Raw genomic sequence first — 25,000 nt, forward strand, 5'->3', positions numbered from 1 at the left:
TCATGGCTAAGCATGTTCACTTGTTGAACAATTTCTTTCATTTGTCTCCCTTCCTCCAAATAAAGGTTGTGGCTATGGGTACCTAACTGAGCCTAGGCTGTGCATTTCATTTTTTAAGTCGAAGAAATTTTTTTTGTTTCAAAACTACTGAGTGTGCATGCTCCCTCAACTGTTTTTTTGTTACATTGCATACTGTAAAAGTTGCTACTTACTGTGCTCATCTGGAATGAGAAACATTTACTGTTTTGGTTCCATTTTCCCCCATTCTCTCTCCATTGATCTGTTTAATCACTGACTCTTTTTCTTAACCTCACTATCTTCATTTCCAGCAATAGGTTGTATAATATTCATTACAAGCCCACGAATACCCACAGATATTTCGACTACATTTCCTCACCCATAGCTTTCTGCATGGATTCCATTCCAATGTCTCAGTTTCCTGGTCTGTGTTGTGCCTGTTCTGATGATGCTGTCTTCAGCGTTCCTTCCAATATGCCTGTCTTCCTTTTACCAGTACATTCCCTTACCCCCACTTGTGGTTGACAGGGCCCTCAAATGTGTCTGACCCATTTCATGCACATCTGTGTTCTTCCCTTCCCCACACTCCCAGAGCCATGATATCATTTTCTTTGTCCTTACTTTCAACTTCATTAGTCACATTATTCCATTATTCATTCTCCACCATGTCCAGCATGATTGCACCATCAACACATCTTAGCCTTTGCATTCTTTCCATGGCACCCTGGATAATTTCTCTATCACCCCTAACACCACCCAACCACATTCCCCGCCCACCCCCCACTACCACTGTATCTTCCTATACAACCACGGGACAGTTTTGTTTTCCATCTCACCTTTTTCATCCTCACTGTCCAAGATCCTAAACATTCCTTCCAGTTGAAACAGTGATTTACTTGTATTTCTTTCAATCTAATCTACCATATGGAAGAATCTGACCTCATCTTGGCATCAGTCTATGATGAAAATTTAAGTCACGATCATCCTTGTGAGGGTAATGACTCCTTGGAATATAAAGCATTTGGAAGTTTAATACTGTGCTGTCGTTGTATTGCTCTTTGAAATTTCGCAGTGGACATTTCAACATGGAAATATTTCATTTTGTTACACCTGTCATCAGTACTAATTTTTCAATGTTTCCGTTTATATTTTTATTCCAGCATCAGACAGTGAAAGCAGAGAGGTTTTGCACGCATACAATCTTATCAGTGCACTTGCAGCCGTAGTTCAACATTACAGTACGACTCCAAATGAGCAGGTTGTACTGCAGGTATGAATCAACTATAACAGTCCACTATTTTTCTAGTTGCAGGGGTTGAGAGGGAAGGATTCATCTCGCTTGATGTTTAATTATTAGAATTTTGGAATATTTTTATTTTTCTACTTCAGACCCAAACCATCTTGTTGACTGCCCTTTTTGATATTTGAGCATTTAGCAAGACCTCCGACTCCTCATAATAGCTTTTAACCCTTAATCTGTCAAGCAGTGTAAAGCAGAGTAGTGAGTTTGGAATTTATTTAATCCCAACCTGTTGATAGATGTAACTTTGCTTGTAATTAAGTTATTTTATTTGGTATCAAGAATCTGTCTGAAAACAAGTGTCACATAAATATAGTTATGCCTCTACTAGTAAAATTCAATGGCAGTTTATTTATTGCTCTTGAAAATAATTCATAAAAATTTGAGCACCAGAAATTTTTATTTTCTTTTTTAATATCTGTATTGATTGCAGTTTTGAGTTTTAATAAATTTTTTGACTTTTTTTAAACAGAGCCTGCAGCTTCTACAGAAAATGACTTACAATACCAGAGTTTTTCATTGTAGTGCAAATATTGATATACTGATTGCGTTTCTGATGAAACAAATGTAAGTTTTTAACTATTGTACTGGTATTAACAACTTGAATAGTGCAACTTGTGTAACATGCACCTTTAATATTGCCATGGTATTGAAGTTTTCACTTGTCATCATCATCATGCCTTAATTGTTGGTGACAGTTTCCAGTTGCTTCCATGTTACTCATCCCTTCAAAACTACCTGGCTTTTCAGTATTCTTGTCTTCAACAAACAAATTACTGTGTATCCACCTTTCCCTGTCCTTAGTCCAATAAGCTCTCCTTATCGCAATTTGTTTCCACCTTATTACAGTGAATAATTGTTATGTTATCTTAAATCTCCACTAGACTGCTTACTTCCAGCTAAGCACTTTGCCCCAACATCCTTAAATATGTTTCAATGATGCAAATACATGAAAAGAACTTTCTCAACCTCTGTTAAAATTCCTCCAATCCAATTTCCAATCTACCTAAGGTGCAAAGACTAATCTGGTCAATGTTGCTGAAACCTTTATGTTGCATTTCTTACATTTAGCATTCCTCAACATTTCATGTTTTCAACTACCTTTTCTGTACAGTCTGTTTTCCTATTGTTCCATGAAAATATATGCTTGTGTACTAACAATTTCACATCCCATAATCACTGTCCTCTCCCATTTTTTGAGGTTCTAATTCTTGATTCTCTTCCATACATTATTTATGGTTTGTGTCAGTGAAGTTGTTAAGGATCAAACAATGGGTAAGTTGCTGTATACATCCATTGACAGCCAAAACCAACTGTCTTCTGCTACAAGGAGACCTTTGGGGTTACCCTTCTGATTACAGTATCAATCAGTACTTGGATGTGTCAGAATTTTTTTCAACCTAATATCAGCAAAAAATAAGGCTGCGGCGTTATTCTTTCACCAGAACTTGCATGCCTCTGTTCTCTGACTCTCTGCCAAGTTGCTTTCCTGCTTAACATTCAGTCCATCATCAACATGACATTTTTATCCCATAGTATTGTCTGCCAACACTTCTGCATCTTTATGCCTGCTGAATCCATGTCTTCACTTTTGCAGTTGATACCTGCAAAGCTTTCCATGCATGCATCCAATTCGCACCACAGCATTCGGCCAATTCAGAACTCTATGTTTTGTCTCCTGTACAATAATGCCAATCACACCCAACATTCCTGTTCAGTTTTATGGTTTTAAGATGTGAAATGCCAAGTTTTCATCTTTCTTTTTTAGGCTAAAGAAATACGACACATATTATTGGAGTTTGTGTTTCTTCAAAAATCCTGTTAAGGGCAATAGTAGTAAATAGAAATGGTTACAAAAATAATAGGAAGCGAATATGGTGGGCTGCATTATCTAAGATCAGGAAATTAGACATTGGTTCATTTTGCAATTTTTGTGTTGTAAGAAAATTGCACTGCTGACTAGAAGGAGAAAGTATTGTAGTTTTGGGCACCAGATAATCAAGCTCAGAGGAACATAGTGACCGCTAAAACTGTAGTAACAGCTGTATAGACAAGCTGTAATCACCCAATCTAGAAAACAGATGTGTATCTTCTCATGCTTACTACCTGCTATGTAGATATACTGTGCATCACAGAAAATGCAGTTGTTTTGAGGCCTCTTAATCCCTACTTATTCAGGGAAATGTCTGTAAACACATTTGTCATGCGTCTCAATTTAGTAGTCTTGTTAAGTTTGGGGCATTGGTTTTCAAATGGACGAAATGATGATAACGTTATTTCATGTTAGAACAAATTGTACGCATAAAATCTAATACATCTAATTTCATTGTTTTCAACAAGTAGTAGTATGCAACCATATTATTATGCTATCAATTGTTTGAAGATTTCAATTGGAGATATTTCTCAACAGTTTTTAAAAGCGTTAGCCAGTTTAAAAGTAGCCATGTATTAGGCTTCTTAACAAGATAAGAACCCATTGCGTTGGAGTTCATTTTAAAGTCAGGGGTAGCGAATTGGCTACAAATAGAAGGTAGAGAATTGGGAAAAGGGCATTTTCAGGATGGCAGCCTGCGACTAGTGCCAAAGGATCAGTGTTGGGGTGACAATTATTGTAAATGACTTGGATGAGGAAAGTAAATGTTCGAGTTTGCAGATGAAGCAAAAATAGGTACGATGGACAAGTGATAAGGATGACACAATGTCAGCAGAAGGATGCAGACAGGCTAAGTGAGTGGGCAAAAACTTTATAGATGGAATACCATGCCAGAAAATGTATGGTTATGCACTTTGACAGGAAAATTAGCAGTGTGGAATATTATTTAAATTGAGGAAGACAGCGATTTGGGAGTCCTTGTGCCTGAATCACAAAAACACTAGTATCCGTGTTCAGTAGGTAATAGGGAAGACTAATGGAATGTTGGCCTTTATTTCAAAGGGAGAATATAGAAGTCGGGAGGTTTTGCTTAAACTGCACAAAACACTAGTCATACCAGGGCAGGGATACAGTTTTGGGCCCCATTTGTAAAGAAAAGTTTACTGATGGTGAAGATAAGCAGGAAGTCTTTAAAAACCAGTAGACGACTACTTAAAAATAAGCAGTAAAAGGGGAGAAGATGAAATATGAGGGTAAGCTGGATGAAGGAACTGATGTCATTGTTCCTAAGTTTGCAAATGACAAAATGATAAATGGAGGAACAGATATGTTGGGGGAATCTCGTGGAAACTTACATAATACTGAGAGGCCTGGATAGAATGAAAGTGGAGAATATGTTTCTACTACTAGGTGAAATTAGAACCTGAGGTCACAGCCTCAGACTGAAGGGGTGGCCTGTTACAGTTGAGATGAGGAAGAATTTCTTCAGCCAGAGGGTGGTGAATCTGTGGAACTCATTTCCACAGAAGGCTGTAGAAGCCAAATCATTGAATGAGACGTGTTCTTGATTAGTAAGGGCATCAAGGTTATGGGGAGAAGGCAAGAGAATGGGGCTGAGAAACATATCAGCCATGATTGAGTCTGATCAGCCATTCAGTGGGCCAAATGGCATAACGCTGCTCTTATATCGCGTGATCTTATGGACATTGGGGTCAGTCGACAGAAAGTTCATTAGGCTGATACTGCGTGTAGATGGATTGTATTAGAAGAGATTGAGCAGGTTGGGCATGTGTGCACTGGAATTTAGAAGAATGATTGGCAACCTCATGAAACACAAAAGATTCATGGAGGACAGGATAGATCCAAAAAGGTTGTTTTCCTTTGTGGGAGAATCTTGGATCAGATCATAATCTCTCAGAATAAGGGATTGCAGTTTTAAGAGAGAGAAGGAGGAATTTCTTCTCTGAGGGTAATGAATCTGAGGAATTCTTTACTGCAGAGGGCTACTGAGGCTGAGTTATTAAGTATGTTCAAGGCTGAGATAGTCTAATTTTTAGCAAGGGAATCAAGAGTTGTGTGGATAAGGCAGGAGAGGGAAGCTGAGTATCAGATAAACCATGATTTTATTGAATGGACGAGCAGACTCGATAGGCTGAATGACTTGCTTCTGCCCCTCCATCTGATGGACTAAAATTCAATCTGTTTATCTAAGGTTATCAGGGTTCTGCTTTAAAACCTGTACACTTAAGCAGACCAGATGTTACGTAGCCAAGTGTCAACCAGCTCGAATTTGTTGGTTATTTTGTAGGAGAATGACCCAATCCAAGTTTATTTGAAAGCTTGGTATTAAGTATTTTGTAGTTGATAACTTGCATTAAAATGACAGCTTGCTATCTTAAATGGAATAATTCCAGATGAGCTAATTTAATGTCAATTCTCCTTTTAATGTAGCCAAGCTCCAGAAGATCAGCTAACTATGCCATGTCTTGGACTGATGGCAAACCTGTGTCGTCACAACCGGTCTGTTCAAGCTCATGTAAAATCTTTGGTGAGAACTTTATTTATTCCTTTAATCTAATGTGTCAAATCAAGCAGCCTCGAGATAGGGATTTTGAACCTGTTAGAAAAAGTTTTCAGAGAAAGTGTTAAGTCCAAATTTAAGCACTTTCACAAAGATGCAGAAAAACAAACCAATATGATTGCATAACCCTTTAGATTAATGTAATGTTGCTAATAATAATTAACTTTTTGTGCATTGGATTTGATAACTTATTCATTCCTCTTCTACGTAAGCGGAGCCTGCTTAAAATGAGAGTAGATCAAATGAATAAAATCTCCTTTTTGGTGATCACCAGTTTTTGGAAAGTTGCTCTTGAGAGAGTGTCTGTGTACTAAACTGAAATAATTGGAGTAAGTTCCAACTTCTGGTCTGCTCAGAGATAAAATTGTCCCGGTGAGTTGAACAATTTAAATGAAAGAGTTGAGAGAACTTTTTGAATAGCAAAATAACTTTCTTGTGAGAGGTGGATGTATCAGGCAAGGAATTAATTACCCATTTCTAGTCCTTGAACAGAGTGGCTTGCCAGACAGTTAAGAATCAACCACATTGCTATGGGTTTAGAGTCACCTGTAGCTCAGACTGGGTAAGAATGGCAAATGTCCTTCACTGAACAACATGGTGTTTTACAATAATTGTTAACTGTTAATTCCAGATTTAATTGTATTTAAATTCCACTAGCTGATGTGGCATTTGAACCAGATTGTTAGCCTAGGCCTTTGGAATACTAGTCCAATTACTTTACCACCGTTGCACAGCTCTCCTTGTACAGCAGTCTTGTTTTACTTGCTATACTTTGAAGCTTTGTTCTATCTCATCAGGATGGATGGTGTTTTGGCTGCCTTAGATTGGACTTCAAATGAGAAACAATATAACCAGTGGCCAACTTGTCTGACTGGAGGCAGCAGCAGGAGGGTAGTGCAGATCTATTAATTGAATTTAAATTCCATCCAGCTGCCAAGGTGGGATTTAAATCGATGTCCTGAGAGGATTTAGAGTATTAACCTGGGCATCTGGATTACTTATCCAGTGACATCACTTTATGCCTGCATCTTCCCCTTATTGAAACCTGAGAACTATACATACTTTGTGATGCAATATTCAGTCGTTTCATAAAATAACTGCCTGGGACTGTTAGAGGCAGTTTCAGTTGAAACGTTTGGAAGGGAACAAGATTCTTATCTGGAAAGAAAAATGTGCAAGGTTACAGGGCACTGAGTGAAATGCTAATTTTGTGAGTGGTGCAGACAACAATGGTCCAAATATCCTTTCCCATGCTGTAATAATTCTGTGATTCTTAATAGTTGGGGGGATGTTTGATTCCTGTGTCACAGGTTTCATTCACCTGGGTATTCGTCCATGTGTTTGATCTTTTTGTTTTAACCGAGATGGTAGGGTTTTTGTGTTAGCTAGTCATGAGCTAGATCTGTTCCTGAAACCATTTCTTAATAGCATATTTTACAGCACCAATTTAGAGACAGATTTAAATCAACTACGTTTAAATGTGAGGTTTGTTTCTGCACAGGTCAATGTCAATTAATGTAATTTAAACTAGCAATATCAAATTTAAGCATACATTTGAATAATAAATTGTAAAGTATTTGGGGAGCAATTGGTTAAATATTCGTTCTCCACTTTTGTGTTATTTCCACAGAATCACTTAAAAGGATTTTATCGGTCTCTTATTAAATTCTTAGCTCATAGTAGTTTGACAGTGGTGGTTTTTGCACTTTCTATATTGGCGAGCCTAACCCTCAATGAAGAAGTTGGAGAAAAGGTAAGGCCTGAAATATGTTTCATTGAACTTGTTCTTTACCCTTGAATAAAAGTATATGTTGTGATACATTTCACTGCCAAGCATTTTATGAGCCAATTATTGAGTAATATTACACTACTATCTATTTTCTTAAGCATGTTTTCATCTTTTAAAACCATAAGATATAGGACTAGGCCATTCCATAAGATCATAGCTGATCTGATAATACTCTACTTTCCTGCTATATCGTCATAACCATTGATTCCCTTAATGCTTAGAAATCGCTCTATCTCAGCCTTGAAAATACTTGATGACTCAGCCCTGACAGCCTTCTGCAGTAAAAATTCCACAGATTAATTACTCTGAGGGAAAAGAAAATGTCCTCCGGGATTATGCCCTCTGATCCTAGCTTCTCCCACGAGGGGAAACAACCTCTGTATCTACCCCCTAAAAGTCCTTTGTATCAATAAGGTTTCCCTTCATTTTTCTATCTAAACCTTTTGCTTGATAAGCCAATAGATACAAATGTCAATAGCACTTCTTTACAGTCCTCTCACCAGAGAGAATTCCCCTGTCTATCAAATCTATAGTGCTTAATTTAACATGTTTCAATGACCACAGAGCCATACAGCACGGAAACAGACAATTTGGTCCAACTTGTCCGAGCTGACCAGATATCCCATTCTGACTTAGTTGCATTTGTCAGCATTTGGCGCATATTCCTCTAAACTCTTACTATTCGTATACTTAAGAACCTCATAGCCTCTTCCTTGAGTCTTCATACAACTGAGCTTAGACTTTTTCAGCTTCAGGTGACCTCTTCAGAGTTAAAATGAACCATTTATAATCCGGAATTTTCAAACTTAACAGTTTCCACCAAGGTAACCTTTTAGTTTTAAACTGTCTAAGCTGTCTCCCTTCTTCAGGATAAATTGTTTTACACATTCAGTTTCAGCAAATCCACAACTAAAGGGCTTTCTTCATGCAATGGATGTTTCTCCAAACCAAAAAAAAATGCTAATTCTGGATCCTTCTATCTGAAAACTGATGCACAACTGGGTAATCTGTTCACTCGGAAAACTCACCCAATGAAAAGAATATCCTGTTATTTTTCAGGAAGTTCTTCTCTCATATTGTCTTTTAAATGAAATCATCATGGGTACAGAAATGGAAATTAGTTGTTAAATCTCTCATAGAAACATAAACACCCACATGCCACTAGTTGAAAAACCAATCTCCAAAACAAAAGACATTGATATATATTATATACAAAAATCACACAGCTTGCATTGCATAAGCTTGAAAGTATAGTGACAAAAATAACATGAGGAAGATGCAAGTGTTCGTTGTAAGGTCTTTAAGGCAGTAAAATCTTTCATGATACTTCACAAGAAAGTAATTGAAAGAAGATTGTAAAGGAAAGAAACCTGAAATTTTAAGGTTTTAAGAACCATGGTTTAAAATAGAAGAAAGAGGCAGATAATCTTAAGGAAATAATCCCAAAGTTTAAGGCTTAGATGGCTGAAGGCAGGACTGCTCGTGTTGGGAGTAGGTTGGGGTCAGTGTGAACTAGAGTTGTAGGAGCAGAGCTCCAAGAGGGTTGTACGGCTGCTGGATATTAGAGATATGGAGGAGGCAAGGACATGGAGATATTTGAAAGAAATCAGAATTTAAAAATCCTGCTCTTGGTGGGCTGGAAGTTATCATAGTACAACGACAAGACGGTTAATGACTTAGGATATCAGCAACAGAGTTTTAGGTGAACTGAAGTTTTATGAAGTGTAGAAAATAGGAGGTCAACCAGGAAAGCATTTGGCTGGAGGAATCAAAAACGTGGATTGTGGTTTCACCAACAATGGACTTGGCAACAGGCATGTATTGAGAAAGTGGACCATAGGCACAGCTCCAGGTCTGATATGTCATGGAAGTTACAAGTAATATGGTTTCAGCTTGAAAAAGTGGCCAAGAAGGAGACTAAAATTGGTGGGGGGCCTGATGGAGCAGTAGTGAGTGAACAATTTTAATCAGAAATCAAGACCCAATTGCACATAAAGGTATTGTTGGATGTTTGTGTGTCATGAACGTGTAGTTAATGCTTGCGGAGGCAGAGTATAAAATACCACATAGAGATTCCATGTATACCTTCTGACTGTCAGGAATAAAGCTTCCTAGAGTGCTTTTAGGGAACTGTTACATGTTAAGAAGCAGAGTAATCTATTCAAATTATTGTAGGTATGTTGGTTAATAGAATGAAGTATCAGCATATCCACTTATTCTGTTTACTTTTTTTTGAAAATGCAGCTGTTTCATGCCAAGAATATCCATCAGACGTTTCAGCTTATATTTAATATTCTGGTGAATGGAGATGGAACATTAACCAGAAAGTATACTGTAGATCTTTTGATGGATCTCCTCAAGAATCCCAAGATTGCAGATTTCCTCCAAAGGTAGTGTGTCTTTGCTGACATTATATGAAAATTGCACCTGTTGACATCTAATCAGCAAGCACCTAATGCCACATAACAATAGTATAGTTCTACACATTTTTTGAATCATTAGCTATGAATCTAATCTTTCAGCCGTAAATTAGACACTTTTATTGTTAGTTATTTTAATCTGCATTACTTTTTTAAGACCTTCGGAACAATTGTGAAAAAAGAAGGAAAGTCTAAAGAGTGTACTGTTGGACTTTTCAGTTTTTCTAGGCTTTCAGCAATTGTCAATTTAAACTCCTGAGATGTCTACCTTTTCCCTTGCAATCAACTTAAAATTGAATCTCACTCCAGAATTGAAAACACGTTCCAAGATAATATTCCATGCATAACTGATAGAGTACTGCTTTGTCAGCTGTGATATTTTGCAAATTGCATATTATAAAGAGGCTCTGTCAGCTATTTTTAGGTGAATTTAAAAGATTCTTACTATCCAAGGGCATGAAGCAGGCTTGCTTAGTGTTCCCACCAATGTTCATCCTTCCAAAATAACTTCATTGGTCATTTCTCACTTTGTTTATATAAATTTGTTCCTAAAGTAATTAATTGACTGATGGCCTCGGAATGTGGAAAATGTTATATAAATAAAAGTTTGTTCTTTGTATTTAACTACGTTTATGGAAATTTATCAGGAGGGGAGATTTGTCTGATTATAATAAAACAATTAAGCAACTTCAACAACTTTAGCACAATGATAGCACGCTAAACTCTGAATCTCAGATTTTCGATTGAATTTTTTTTATTCATTCGTGAGATGTGGGCTTTACTGGCTAGGCCAGCATTCATTGCCCAGAGAGCAGTTAAAAAGCAACCACATTGCTGTAGGTCTGGAGTCACATGTAGGCCAAACCATGTAAAGATGGCAGTTTCCTTCCCTAAAGGACTTTAGTGTACCAGATGGGTTTTTCTGACGGTTGACCGTGGATTCACGCTCGTCATTAGACTCTTAATGCCAGATTTTTATTGAATGCAAATTCCACCACCATGATAATACCAGAAATAAAAACAGAAATTTTTGGAAAAGCTCAGCAACTCTGGCAGCATGTGGGAGAGAAATCGAGTGGAGAGAAGTCGAGTGACCCTTCCTCCGCTAGGAAAATGTCGGTTTACATGCAAAACATTTGGGGAGGGGTGGGGGGGGTGGAGGGGTGGTGCGGTGCGGGGGGGGCGGGAGGCGGGGGCACGGTTGGTGGGGTTCGTGGCTGGTTGGTGGTTAAGGAGTAAACGATAGGTGGTGATAGAGCCCAAAGAGAGTGAAGAGTAGTTCGACTGATAAAGGAATGAATTTTGTCCTGTTGGACTCCAAATAACTGCTGACAGTTTTCTTCTTGTAATTGTTTCACCAGCCATGAGTTTAACTGATGAAGGACAAAACCATTTTTTTACAATGTAAAAGTTCTTTTCTCTCACCTTTTAGGTATGAGCATTTTAAATCATGCTTGTGTCAAGTACTAGGTCTTTTGCGCGGTAAGGATTCTGATTCAGCAGCCAAGGTATGAGCTGTTTAATTCTTGATATATCACAGATATAAGAATAAATGTTTTAATTTTTATATAGGAAAACATTTTTAAATTTGGGATTCATTATTATTGTTCAGAGTATGCATCTAATATATTTGCTTCTAACAATATATATTTTAAATAATATATATGATTATGGGGACTGCTAAACTATCAATCTAGTGATTTGGTAATGTCCTGGGTCATTGGTTCAAATCCTGTCATGGCAGATGGTGAAATCTGAAATCAACAAATATCTGGAATTAGGAGTCTAATGATGACTGTGAAAATATTGCCGATTGTTGGAAAAATCCATCTGGTTCACTAGTGTCCTTTTAGGGAAGGAAACTGCCATCCTTACCTGGTCTGGCCTACATCTGACTCCAGACCCACAACAATGTGGTTGAAACTTAACTGCCATCTGGGCAATTAGGGATGGGTAATAAATACTGGTCTGGCCAGTGACGCCTAGATCATGTGAATGAATATAAAAGTGTTATTTCAGTATCTACATAATTGCTTAAATCTTAAAAGTTTATGTCCTGGCTTGAAGGAAATGTATACAATGATTTTCCTAATTCTGTGTTCTCGTTTTCACCATACATTTAGTGTTTTTGCAGTGCTGAAGGTTTTCCATCTCAGTTCAGTTTCTCTAACACAACTGCACTGCATGCATCTTGTTCAGAATGCTGCAGGCTGAGTCCTTATTTGCATTTTTGTTGCCTTCATTCTTTCGAAGTTTTAATGGCTTTCTGTGCTCCTCTAATTTGACTTGAAAGTCCTGATTTTCTCTTTCAAATACCAAACCCTTCCCATTCTACTTTGGCAATCTTTTAATTCTTTGAAGCCAGGCTATTCCGTATCTTTGGTTTCCTTTGCACCACCATTGATGGCTACTCATTTAACCACAGCACACCTGCCCTTTCCTCTATATGAGTCATCCTGCCTTTCTACCTGTTTCATGGATTTCAGAAAATCTATTCTAAGGCACTTGCTCTTCTATTGGACTTTTTCTTTTGCCTTCACCCCATTTTACACATTCCCAATTCCTTAGTGACCTCTATTCCCTTAATGTATGCTTTGGGACATCTTGATGTGCATGAAAAAACATGTTACAGCACGACTGTGATGCTGCTTGTCACTGTACAATTACACTAATCATTATAGCTTAATCTTTTGCATTCATTTGGTTTAGACTTCACCCATTTGCCATTGTTTCCCTGCTTCCAAAAACTTGCTGAAAATTCTTTTATCTCTTTTACTTGCTCTATTTTGCCTCCTTTTTTTTATGCCCAATAAAGTGTTTTCAGGTGTCTTTCCATTTTTTGAGGAGTGCAAGGGATATAAGACCATAAGATATGGGAACACAAGTAAGCTATTCAGCCCATCACGTTCGTTCTGCTATTTAATGAGATCATAGCTGATCTGGTAACTCTCCGTTCCATTTGCCTGATGTTTCTGCTATGGCCCTTGATTTCCCCTACTAATTAAAAATCTATCCATCTCAACCTTGAATATATTAATGATCTTCCAGATACTGACGATATTGAGGATATGGGGATGGCATGAGAAAATGGCATTGAAATTGATGATTAGCTACAATTTAGAATGGAAGGACTTTGCAGCTACTAGTGACAACAATAAAAAGCTACCATTCTACAACATTTGGATAACTGTTGGAAAATTAAGCACAATAGGTTTGTGGCTAGACTTATCAATTTGCACTGGAAAGTGACCTTGAATCAGTATGCCTATTGTGCAAATATGAAATATTTGTTAATGTAAATTTATGATGTTTCTAACTTGGTGTTTTCACAAGTGCCCTCAATTCTGCAATGCAAAATGTCTGTTTAAATCTATTTCTCTGGGTACCCTTTTTCTTTATTCTTGAATGGGTTGCTGACATTGTTGGCAAGACCAGCTCTTGTGGCCTATCCCTAATTGCCCTTAAAGTAATTGGTGTAATGAGCTATTTCCAAGGGCAATTAAGAGTCAGCCACATTACAGTGGTTCTGGAGTCACAAGCAAATCAGCTGGCATTAAGATGGTAGATTTCTTTGCATACAGGACATTAATGAAGCAGTGGGTATTTACAATAATCTGTAGTAGTGTCATGGTCATCATTACTGAGACTAGCTTTCACTTCCATATTTTATTTAATTAATTGAACAGATGTGGTTGCAGGCTGTTCTGTGAACAGGGTGGTCTTCCATGGGGGTGGACTTGCTTTGTGGCCATATTTTAATTTTCTAAAGCAAATATCTTTTCAGAGGATACTTCAGTTTAGCTGGAGATTCCCTTGTGGCCCCCTCTGACAGTGCAGCTACTGTGAAGATCAGTAGCAAAAGGAATCCATCCTTGTGACAGTCAAAGAAGTGACCAATTGGGAGACTGACTCACTCCCAGAAAATCACCCTAGTGATTGTTACTGCCAAGTGCCTGGTTGGAATCTAGAAATGGACCATTGGGAGTAGAATTTTTTGATGATATCTGGCAAATTTAGTTTTGAAAATTTTAAATGAATCAGCATCTTCATTTTGGGGGCAAGTTCCAGATTTCCACCACCCATTGCTAAGAAGATGCTCTAGGATTTCACACCAAATTACCCAATTCTGATTATAACTTAATGCTTTATATCCTGCTCTCCAGATGGGATCTGACCAAAGGTGCAAGTTAAAGGAAAAATATTGGTCCCTCATCAGTGTTATTCTGATGCAAAGTAAATAACTTTACCTATAAAAACATGCCACATGCAGAGTTTATACACACAATAAACTTAATTTGAAGTTCACAAACTTGATATTTCAAAATTTTATGTCTCTTTCTTTCTGTATTCAGAATTTTCACAATTAATTTTATTTGATTAGATCCAATTTGATATTTCAATAAGGTGCAATCCCAAGTAACTACACAGTCTGTTATGTAGTATGGACAACATGGGCCTTTTCTATGATAGGCAATTAATTTTAAAGCATGAAGCATGCTTGTAATAAAATGCAGCCAGAGACCATTTGGTCTTCAGGGATATGTATCCAAGAGTGCACTGATGAAGACAGAGAAATGGAGGCTATATTTAAATTGGTGCTATAATAATTCAATATCTTGTTGAACCTTAAAAGCCTTATCTTATAAAAATGTATAAGTTCATGCCAATTTTCTCTCCCTCAGATTCTTGAATTGCTACTTGCCTTCTGTTCGGTGAGCAGCCTTAAGCAAATATTGTGTCATGCAATGTTTGAAACCTCTTCTGAGCAAAGAATTACAGTAGCAAGCCTCACATCACACGTTAAACCATCCGAACCAATTGTTACTCTTATCCAATGGTCAAGTCAACCACTAGAGAACACTGAGAGATGTTCCTCGCTGGCTCTAGTTCTACTGAAGGAGCTATTTGAGGTACAGAATCTTTGAATATACCTAAATGTACAGTTAAAAGGGGAAGGAAGAGCTACTTAAAATATACTTGTAATGGGCAATGACCAGTAAATTATACATTGTGTTGGATGGTAGATATTTCATTATTCTAAGTAAGGATATATTCCATTAAAAATGACTGAGAAGAGTGAACTGTTAGTTAAGGATGGCGTCATATTGGAAGAAAAGACTCTCATTTCTATGAAGGTGAAAGGTTGATCAGAAGATTGAGAACATTTTCTCAAACAAGCAAAGAATGGTTAAAGATACTTGCTCCATTTGGCTTACTTCATTCCTTAGCACCAAATCTAGCAATGCCTCCCTCCTTCCTTGGTCCACCAACATACTGATCAAGGAAAATCTCCTGAATATTTTTCTGGAATTCTTTCTCCACTTTTCCTATTAGTCAATCATTATCCTAATAAATATTTGGGTAGTTAAAGTCCCCTAGTTTCACCACTCAGTGATTTCCCTGCAGATTTACTCTAGTAAACTAATTACTTCAATTTGATTCTATCTTTTATCACTATAATTCTTTTCATCATGTTGCATTTACCCCACTCGTTTTGTTTTTTTTTATTTTTTAACTTTTTGATCAAGTTACTTGACTGGAAAGGGAAACTTCAGGTGCAATTAAATATTATGATTTTAGTCTTGGTGATAAAGAAGTTCAGGACCTTTTTGCACATATTCTTGGGTGTGAAGTAGTGGGGATAGTGTTTAGATATTTTCAACTAGAGAGTTGAAAGTGGAGAAAGTAACCAGACTTTCTTTATATTTCAGAATGACTCTGGAATGATGAGCAGTTTATGAAAATTTGTCCCAAGCTTAGTTTAATTCTGTGAATAAGCCTTATTGTCTGTAACACTATCCAGGAAATGATGGATTGCACGCTTTGGACTACAGTTGCACCATTTATGGAGCTGCTTTTGCCTGTTATCATGGAGCAATTACAGACTCCGAATCATGCTCCGGAGGACGCATTAACAAAAAAATATTATGATAGAATTGCAAAAATTCTTGACATTCTCTTAGATATCCTTTTTTGATAAAATACAATTATCTGAAGTGTGAACACTTAAATATGAAGTGTCAGAATTGAAAATTCCAAACTCTCTCTCACTTTTGTTTCATTCATTTCTGGTAATTGAAATTTGCCCTTATTGATTAAATGTACATTATGAATGGTTTTCAGTCTGAGGAATTTCAACATTGAGATTTTCATCAATTCCTGATGAATGATAATATTCATTCTTTCAGTTCCTCTTTACAAGTAAATAAGCTTCCGTACTGTGATTGAGGGCTGAAAAGATGTGATCATTGATTATTTATTTGAATGAGTTCATATGTGTATGTATTAAAACACAATGTTGTTTAATTTGTTGCTTTCTAGTTGAAGGATATAGTCATGTGTTCTGGACCAGACCAGACCACCTCAAAATATACTAAGAAGGTAGCCTAGACCCTAACTCTTTCTTATTTTAAAGGTAAATGTGAGCTGCTGTGTTCCAGATGCAATTGATTAGTCAAACTACTCGATGTTAAGCAAAACACACAATTTATTCAAACACTATAGTTAAAATACTACAAAAGAAAGAGGAACTTGGGATAACTTAACTCTACTGGAAAACTTAACAGAATAATAGATTATTTTATTACTAAACAGTAACTCTTCCAACATTATAATATCCCATAAACACATCCTTGGCAAAAGGAAAATTCAACAGAGTTGTCTCACATGCAACTCCGGCAGCTCAGGGGGGAAAGCATCCAGAGAAAACTCAGTGTAGCAGCTGGGAGAGATTCACTGACTTTCAACCCTGCTGAGACCCCAGCAGGTCTGAAAAAAACTAAAAAGCCTAGTTCTGAGAGAGCTTGACCCCACCCATTCAGGCTGCCTCAATTCCGAACGTTTGTAAAAATAAACTCTAAGGCCTCAAGCTGTTTACTCTAGTAGAATGGTTTTAGTAGACTGCTCGGCACCTCTACCTCAAAAACTCTCTTCAAAATAAAAGGACAAAAGAACTTCTTAAAAGCCGCATCATTGTCACAAATTAAAGACTTAATTTATAGATTTTTAGGTTCCATCAATTGTATTATAATTTGTAGTGTGCACCTTGAGTATGTTCCTTGTTTTTAACCTTTTGTATCAATTGGCATATTGTGCTGTTGTGTGTCTCACCTTTATAATTAAGCTTGACTATTCTCTTGAGTTATGCGTGTTGGAAACAGTTACTTCAGAACTTAGCTGAGTGCTCATAAAACATCTTGTATGGAAAATAATCAAATTCATCAGGGTTGAATAACAGCTTAATTTATTGATTCTAAAACTTATATATAAGTGGATGATTTATTAAGAATTGCTTTTTTGGGACATTACAATTTCGTATTTTTGCCTGACTGGAGAACAAAATGACTTGAGAATCAGTCACAGACTTTACAATTGGAGCATATAAAACATGCAGTGAGAAAGACGAAAACTAAACGCTGTCCTTTTCCTTAATTACATTTTACTGCTGTGTGGAGATGATACAGTGACGTTGCAGGTTGCGAAGGTACTCACAGCCAGAAACTGTGTCTCGATTCTGGAATATCAATTCACGTACAATAGAATGGAAATTGGTTACAGGAGCAATATTGCAGATGTGGAGCTATGGTAAGAGTTGGGAATGTCTTGCAAAGTTGTTTTTTGCTAAAACGCAACCAATATGTTAAAATATGAAATACTATAACTGTTTTAAGTAAATATGTGTAAAAATGTACAATGCTTTAACACAGAGATATTTGTAAACCATTTTAAATATAACCAGAAATAATTTCTCCTTAAGAATGGTGGCTATGAGCACATTTTAATTCATTTATATTTTTACTCACTGGCACTAATTGAGCAATTTGTAGCAGTGGTTGGAGTGAGATTTCTTAATCATCTAAAAGTTTGACATGGCACAACAAGGAAAGATATTCCATTTTCTACATGCTGTTCATGCATCATTTATTAAATACAAAAATTGAAGAAGTATAAGTAGAATTAGTGCTATATTTGTAAGTAGAAGGATTTATTAGTTAACTATATTGATTTTAAAATCTTCAATTAAATGGCTTTACCACAAACTTTCAACAATCTTTTACAGCTCTATCTTTCCTATTATCATCCTGTTTCACTTGCTGTGGCGTTTTATAAATCTCCAGAATCAATCTGAGCAGTGATGAATAGTGTTGAACTACCCAGTTCTAAATATCCAGCATTCCTTGTCGAAAGCCCTCCCAGAAATATGTTTTCTAGCTGCACAGGGGTAGGTAGCCAGAAGAGACAGATTTAAAGTGACTTTCATTTTGTGCTTGAATGAAGTAGCTTGGAAAGCTGGTAGAACCTGATTCTGTAGTTAGTTTCAAATTCAAAATTAGCTAATGCTTGATTCGAAAAGCCATTGTAGGACTGTGAAGAAACTAGTGGTATGGGATTAATTGAATTGCTCTACCAAGTAATGATGGCTGAATGGCGACCTCATGTCCTGTATTGTTCACATTCTCAGAAATGGCATTTGTTGGATAACCGAAAGGTAATAAGCAATTAATCTTGCTATCTGCTTTTAAAAAAAAATGTTTAGAGGATAGAGATGTGAATTGCCAAAGAGTGAGTTTGTTGTTATTAGGTAGAGGAAATACATATGAAACTTCATTGAATACTCCTTTGTTTATGTTTACTCGAAATGTATATTGAAGTTAACTTATGGCCAAATTATATAACTCTAGAATTAGCTTGAAACTGACATTTTTCTAAACATGTTTGTTTCCTTCCTCCTACTGTACCTTGACAGTAAAATAGGTGCAGATGTTGTCTTGAAGACTCTTAGCCTTATGAACAGACTCAAGCAGCTGGTATCAAACATGGAAGCCAGCTTTTATAAGATTTTGCAGGTAAAACTGTGACTGAAATGTTAAATATTTTTTATTTCTACTTTTACAATCAATACCTTCACTCTACTAAGGATTAGTCTGGAGCTATGCATACTGATGACCAGGGATGTGCCTCAAGGATTGGTGCTGATTCCATTTTTTTTTGTCATTCATATAAATGATTTGAATGTGAATATAGGAGGAATGGCTAGTAAGTTGGAAAATGACACCGAAATTGGTATGTAGTGGACAGTGAAGAAGGTTATCTGAGTACAATGAGACCTTGATCAGATGGGCCAAGGTGTGGCAAATGGAGTTAATTTAGATAAATGTGAGCTATTGCATTTTGGTAAGGCAAATCCGGGCAGGGCTTATATGGTTGATAGGGTTCTGGGGAGTGTTACTGATCAAAGGGACCTTGGAATGCAGTTTCATAGTTCCTTGAAGGTGGAGACAGGGTAGTTAAGAAGGCGTTTGATATGCTTGCCTTCATTGGTCAGTGCATTGAGTATAGGAGTTGGGATGTCATGTTACAGCTGTACAGGACATTGGCTAGGCCACTTTTGGAACACTGCATTCAATTCTGGTCTCCCTGCTGTAACAGGGATGTTAAACTTGAAAGGGTATAGAAAAGATTTACAAGGATGCTGCCAGGGTTGGAGGGTCTGAGCTATAGGGAGAGGCTGAATAGGCTGAGGCTAATTTCCCTGCAACTTCACAAGCCTGCAGCCACTCGATGACAAATACGCTCACGGATTAAAGACCCCATTCCCGCAACATGCAGAACCAACATAGTTCACAAAAGACCATGTAACAACTGCCACAAACATTACATTGGACAGTTAGGAAGGAAACTATCCTTATTTTTTCTTTATTCATTCACGGGATGAGGGCATCACTGGCCAGGCAGCATTTATTGCCAAACCCTAATTACCCAGAGGGCAGTTAAGAGTCAACAACATTGTTGTGGGTCTGGAGTCACATGTAGGCCAGACCAGGTAAAGATGGCGGTTTCCCTCCCTAAAGGACATGAGTGAACCAGATAGGTTTTTCCGACAATTGACAATGGATTCATGGTCATCACTACATTCTTAATTCCAGATATTTTACTGAATTCAAATTGCACCATCTGTCATGGCAGGATTTGAACCCAGGTCCCCAGAACACTGTCTGGGTCTCTGGATTAATACTGCAGCGATAATACCACTAGGCCGTTGCCTCCCCATCGGAATACATGAACATCAGCCAGCAGTAAAACGGCATGATGGACTCTCCTTAATATCGGTACACTCGGACAATGAAGGCCATCAGTTTAACTGGGACAAGGTAACCATTGTAGCCCAAGCCAAATATAGACACGCACCGGAATTACTAGAAGCATGATTCTCCACCCGTAATGCAATCAACAAACATAGAATTGGACCCCGTATACAAACCCATACAGATCAAAACCGGAAATGACACTACTCACCATAACAGATCAGACAGTATAAATTCCAAGCAGAGTAGAATAACATTGCTTCATTGGAGGCTGCACTGATGATGTCACCTAGCATGGTGACGAAATGTCTGAATGAAAGCAAGCCAGCTCAGTGAGCTAGTCAACAACCTCAACCCAACCCGAGCTACAGATCTTTGTCAAAACTTTAAAGGTACCGAATAGGCTTACCAAATGTTGGAAACCAGGTAGCTAGAGGACCTGTGGACTCTGGGAATTTATGGAGGCAGAAATGGTATTTGTAAGAAGCCAGAGCATGTGGAATAGTGTATTAATGGGAAATATAGAGATAAGAAAGCTTATAGAAATTGTATGGCAAAATCATGAACACAAGCAACAGGGCAGGTACAACCATGGCTCTTTAATGAATTAGACTGAAGATTCCTCAGAGGCTTTACTGTGTCTGAACCCTTGAATTAATATTTAATTCAAAGCAAAATCATGTACACAAAGTAAAAGAATGATGAAATTATGAAAGAGTAAAATAAAAGAAAGTTTATTTTCAATTTTAATTTCCAACTGTACCAAGAAATCTGAGAAACATAATTTCAGTCCCAATAAGACTGTTTAACAATAAATAAAACTAACTATATTGTTAATAATTAATTCACTCCTTAATGGATAAATCCTAATATTTTCTGGCATGTTTAGTAATTACAAGGTAAACTGGTGACAAGGTTGTCAGCACTCACTTGTTATGGAGTAAATCAGACAACTTCTGGTGTCCAAACACATACATTCAAATGGAAAATCAGAAAGTTGTTTAATTTTCCCCCTCTACTTTTTTTAAAAAAACTCACTCAATCAGTATGTTGCTGGCGATGCAAACATTCAAACATATGAAGGATGCAAGGATGAAGTAATTGGCCACTGGATGCACCCACAAAATTAGGGCTTCTGGGGTTGGGAGTAATTAGCTTGATTTGAGGATTGAATAGTAGGAGATCATAGGAATAATCTGAGTGTTTAGGTTGGTCCTGCAAGGAATAGTCCTTGCCCCTCAGCTTTGTGTATTAAGCTTCATATTATTTCTAAAGAGCCATGACACAAATAATTTTAATTTGTACTTCATAGCAACATGTTTAGATCAAAAGAAGCATTAGATTTCTCAAATCAGGCCAGATAGTTGACCACCTTCTTTCTGAGAGATCTTTTGTTAATTAGTTTAACAAAGGTTTGTGGACTGGGAGAAATTTTTTGTAGTGAAGATCACCAGGTGTCAGTGTTGAGACACTTGATCCCCCTGATATATATCAATGACCTAGTTCCTGGTGAACTAGTCACAATTAGCAGATTATATGAAACTTGTGAAGAGGATAGTGTAGAACTTCAAAAGGACAGATTGAACTGCAGGCAAAGTGGCAAATGAAGTTTAGTGTGGAGAAATGTGATATGATTTATTTCAGTAGGAAAAACATGGAGAGATAATATAAAATGAAGGGTACAACTCTAAATGATATGCAGGAGCTGAGATGCCTTTCTGTATGTGTAAGTCATTGAAGATGACACCACGGGTTAAAAAGAGTGTTAAGAAATCATTACTTATCTGAGGCTTTAACAGTGAGGTGTACATACAAGAGGAAGAAAGTTATGTTGAACTTGAGTAATGAGAGAGTTTGGCTTCACCTAGAATATTGTATCCAGCTTTGGGTGTGACACTTTAGGAATGATCTAAAGACTTTCAAGACAGTGCAGAAAAGATTCATAAGATTCATTCCAGAGGTGAAGAACTTCTATTTGAGAGAGGGATTGGAGAAATTGAGACTATTTTCCTTGGAGAGGAGAAGCTGAGAGGAGCTATTCAAAGACATGAGGATATTGGTAGAGTCTGTAGAGAGAAACTCTTTCCTCCGAGTAAAAAGAATGAAAGTAATTTGAAGTAATTGACAAAAGCAACATGAGGAAACTTTGTGTAACATTTGATTAAGGTCTGGAATGCACTGCCTGAAATCGGTAGAAGCATCTCAGAGTATTCAAAAGGGCCTTAGTTTGTTATCTGAAAATCAAGAATATGGAGGGTCACAAGGAGACAGTGAGGAAATGGCAATAGATTAATTTCTCATTTGGAAGGCAGGTACAGACACGATGGGCTGAATGACCATCTCCTGTGCTGTAATAATCTGATCTGTGATTTATTTCCAGCATTAACCTATTTCTATTTCACTTTGAATCTCTTCAACATTTTCCTAGTGAGCCATCTGCTGTGATAATTCTTGTACATGTTGACCACCCCACCTTTGTAAAGAAATTCTTTGTAAATTGTTTATTATATATAGTTTTCATAATCCTGAATCTTTGCCATCTTATTTTTGCCTTTTCAAGAGGAAAAAGAGAGTTGTAAATTTTAACAACTAAGCACGAACTTTATGGTTATGCAGTTTTTAAAATACTTTTGCAGGATCAACGACTTGCTTCATTTTTGTCGTTTGCTTTGACATCCGAAAACAGAGAGCAAGTACAGTTTGCATTAAAGATCCTGTTTGAGGCAGCACCTTTGCCTGATTTTCCTGCTCTAATGTAAGTGTTACAAGTGTTGTTTGTGTAGTGTGATCTCCATGACCGTGCACCATCAGTTTGATAGCCAATGCAAATTAATAAAAGTATATACTGTAGACTTCAGTTGCATTTTACAGGACGTCACTACAGCTAAAATATAGGGCACAGGAATGGCATACAAAGGTAAGGGGTGGATTCTCCCGACACTGAAGGATAAGTGTTGAGAAAGTAAGGGTAAAATAATGATTTCAGTCTTACGAAAAGTCAATTTTCGTAACTGATTGCAAATACGGTGTATGAAGTCATGTGTTTGAGGGATGAATTTAGGCATTGACTTTGTGGTGCTTGCCCTGAGTGAGCACTGATGAGCGAATACTTTACAAGAAACTCAATGTCGGGATTCTCTTTCCTGGCATCTGATTGCAAATAGATTTCAGACAGTGAATATGGAGTGCTTCCGTTTGCTTTGTTTGATGCCAATAGGTTGTCAAAATCTCTTGCCCTTAAATAAATAATGAACCACTGCCTGGTAGACTTTGATCTTTGATCTTTGTTCTGAGACAACTTGTGCTCTTTCCATAGTGTGTGAATAAGCCCGGTCAGATGCTGAGCTTGAGTTTACCAGGCGATGGTGGATTTCATCATCCTTAATGGTATTATTGGAGAGGATGCTACCAAGATACTAAAATTCTGTACTGAATATAGGGGTCTGTTGTTGACCATAACTGGAGTTGAAGTTTGTGGTCATAAGTAGATTTTTACAAGACCTCTGACTCTTCAGACTTATTGTCAGGCAACAGTGCTGGAAGCTAGGATAAAGTGATCAACAAGCAGCAGTGGGAGCACAGTCATCGGCAAATCAGAGTTCACTGAATGGCTGTTCAGTAACCTTTGTGCAAGCTTTCAGCATTTGCAATTTGAGTTTGCTGTCTCCTGAATTGAATATCTAATCCTGCATCAAGATCTTTTTTGTGCATAGGGAAACATAAGACCATAAGAAATAGGAACAGGAGTAGGCTGTTCAGCCTCTTGAGCCTGCTCCGCCATTCAATAGGATCATGGTTTATCCATCATTGCTCACGTCCACTTTCCTACCCTCTCCCCATAACCCCTTTGATTCCCCTACTGATCAAGACTATCGATCTGACCCTTAAATATACACAAGAACTCTGCCCCTACAGCTCTCTGTAGTAAGGTTTTTCAAAGAGACTCAACCCTCTGATAGAAGAAATTCCTCCTCATCTAGTCTTAAATTGGCAGCCCTTTATTCTGAGATTATACCCTCTGGTCCTAGACCATCCTATGAGGGGAAGCATCCTCTCAGCACTTACCCTGTCAACCCCTTAAAAATCCTATGTTTTTCAATGAGATAAACTCTCATTTTCTTAACTCCAGTGAGTTGAGTCCCAACCTGTATAGCCTTTGCTCATAAGGCAATTCCTCTATACCAGGGATCACCTAGAGATCCTTCTCTTAACTGCCTCAAATAAAATAATATCTTTGCTTAAATAAGGGGAGCAAAACTTCTCACAGTAGTCTAGATGTGTTCTCACTAGCATCTTGTACCATTGCAGTACAACTTTCCTGCTCTTATACTCCAACCCCCTTGCAATAAGAGCCAACATTCCATTAGTCTTTGATTACTAGCAGTATTCTGTTTTGTGCAGAAATATCCCCAAGCCCCTTTGTGTTGCAGTTTTGTGCAGTTTTTCTCTATTTAAATAACATGTTCTTTTGTTCCCCTTTCTTTCTCCAACTTTAATGCATGTAGCAAACAAAATAAGATCCTTCAGGTCAGCAAGTTAAGCCTAACAACTCAACTTGGCTATTACATGATTGGTGAAATTTAGCTACGATTCCAACCAGCAGTGTCTGTCCCTGGAAGTGCCCAAGATTCAATCCTTGCGCAGTGTTGTTCTTAGAAGTTCTGCTGCTGAGTTATTCCGGTATTGAATTCTTATGCAATTTTCACATGTTTCAGATTTGTGATGTGACATTATTGATCCTTTAGATTTTTTTCATGTCCAACGTTGATTCCACTTCTGGAGTCCTCAAGTCTGTAGCTTGCCTTCTTATCAGAGGTAGCTCCCCTGATCCTTGTTACATTCAGCGTTGGCTGTCTGTTTGAAACAGCCTGTTCTACAATTTACCACTTTTACTTCTCTAGGCAGTCTTAATTTCCCATTTGTCATGGGGCAGC

At 37.5% G+C, this 25,000-nt stretch overlaps 1 protein-coding gene across 1 annotated transcript; it reads left to right on the top strand.

The window, feature by feature from the left end:
• Window positions 1-1,178: 1,178 nt before the first annotated feature.
• Window positions 1,179-24,944, top strand: cip2a (cellular inhibitor of PP2A; the record flags this gene model as incomplete). Its single annotated transcript, XM_048592867.1, has 12 exons — window positions 1,179-1,288; window positions 1,791-1,885; window positions 5,643-5,739; window positions 7,403-7,525; window positions 9,806-9,951; window positions 11,414-11,489; window positions 14,664-14,891; window positions 15,785-15,944; window positions 17,424-17,565; window positions 18,728-18,827; window positions 22,703-22,821; window positions 24,572-24,944. Coding segments are annotated over 12 exons (1,475 nt in total), but the record flags the coding sequence as incomplete, so codon positions are not given.
• Between the last annotated feature and the right edge of the window lie 56 nt (window positions 24,945-25,000).

Source organism: Rhincodon typus, unplaced genomic scaffold, assembly GCF_021869965.1.
Source record: "Rhincodon typus isolate 14 unplaced genomic scaffold, sRhiTyp1.1 hic_rhity00001946, whole genome shotgun sequence".
NCBI classification, from domain to species: Eukaryota; Metazoa; Chordata; class Chondrichthyes; order Orectolobiformes; family Rhincodontidae; genus Rhincodon; species Rhincodon typus.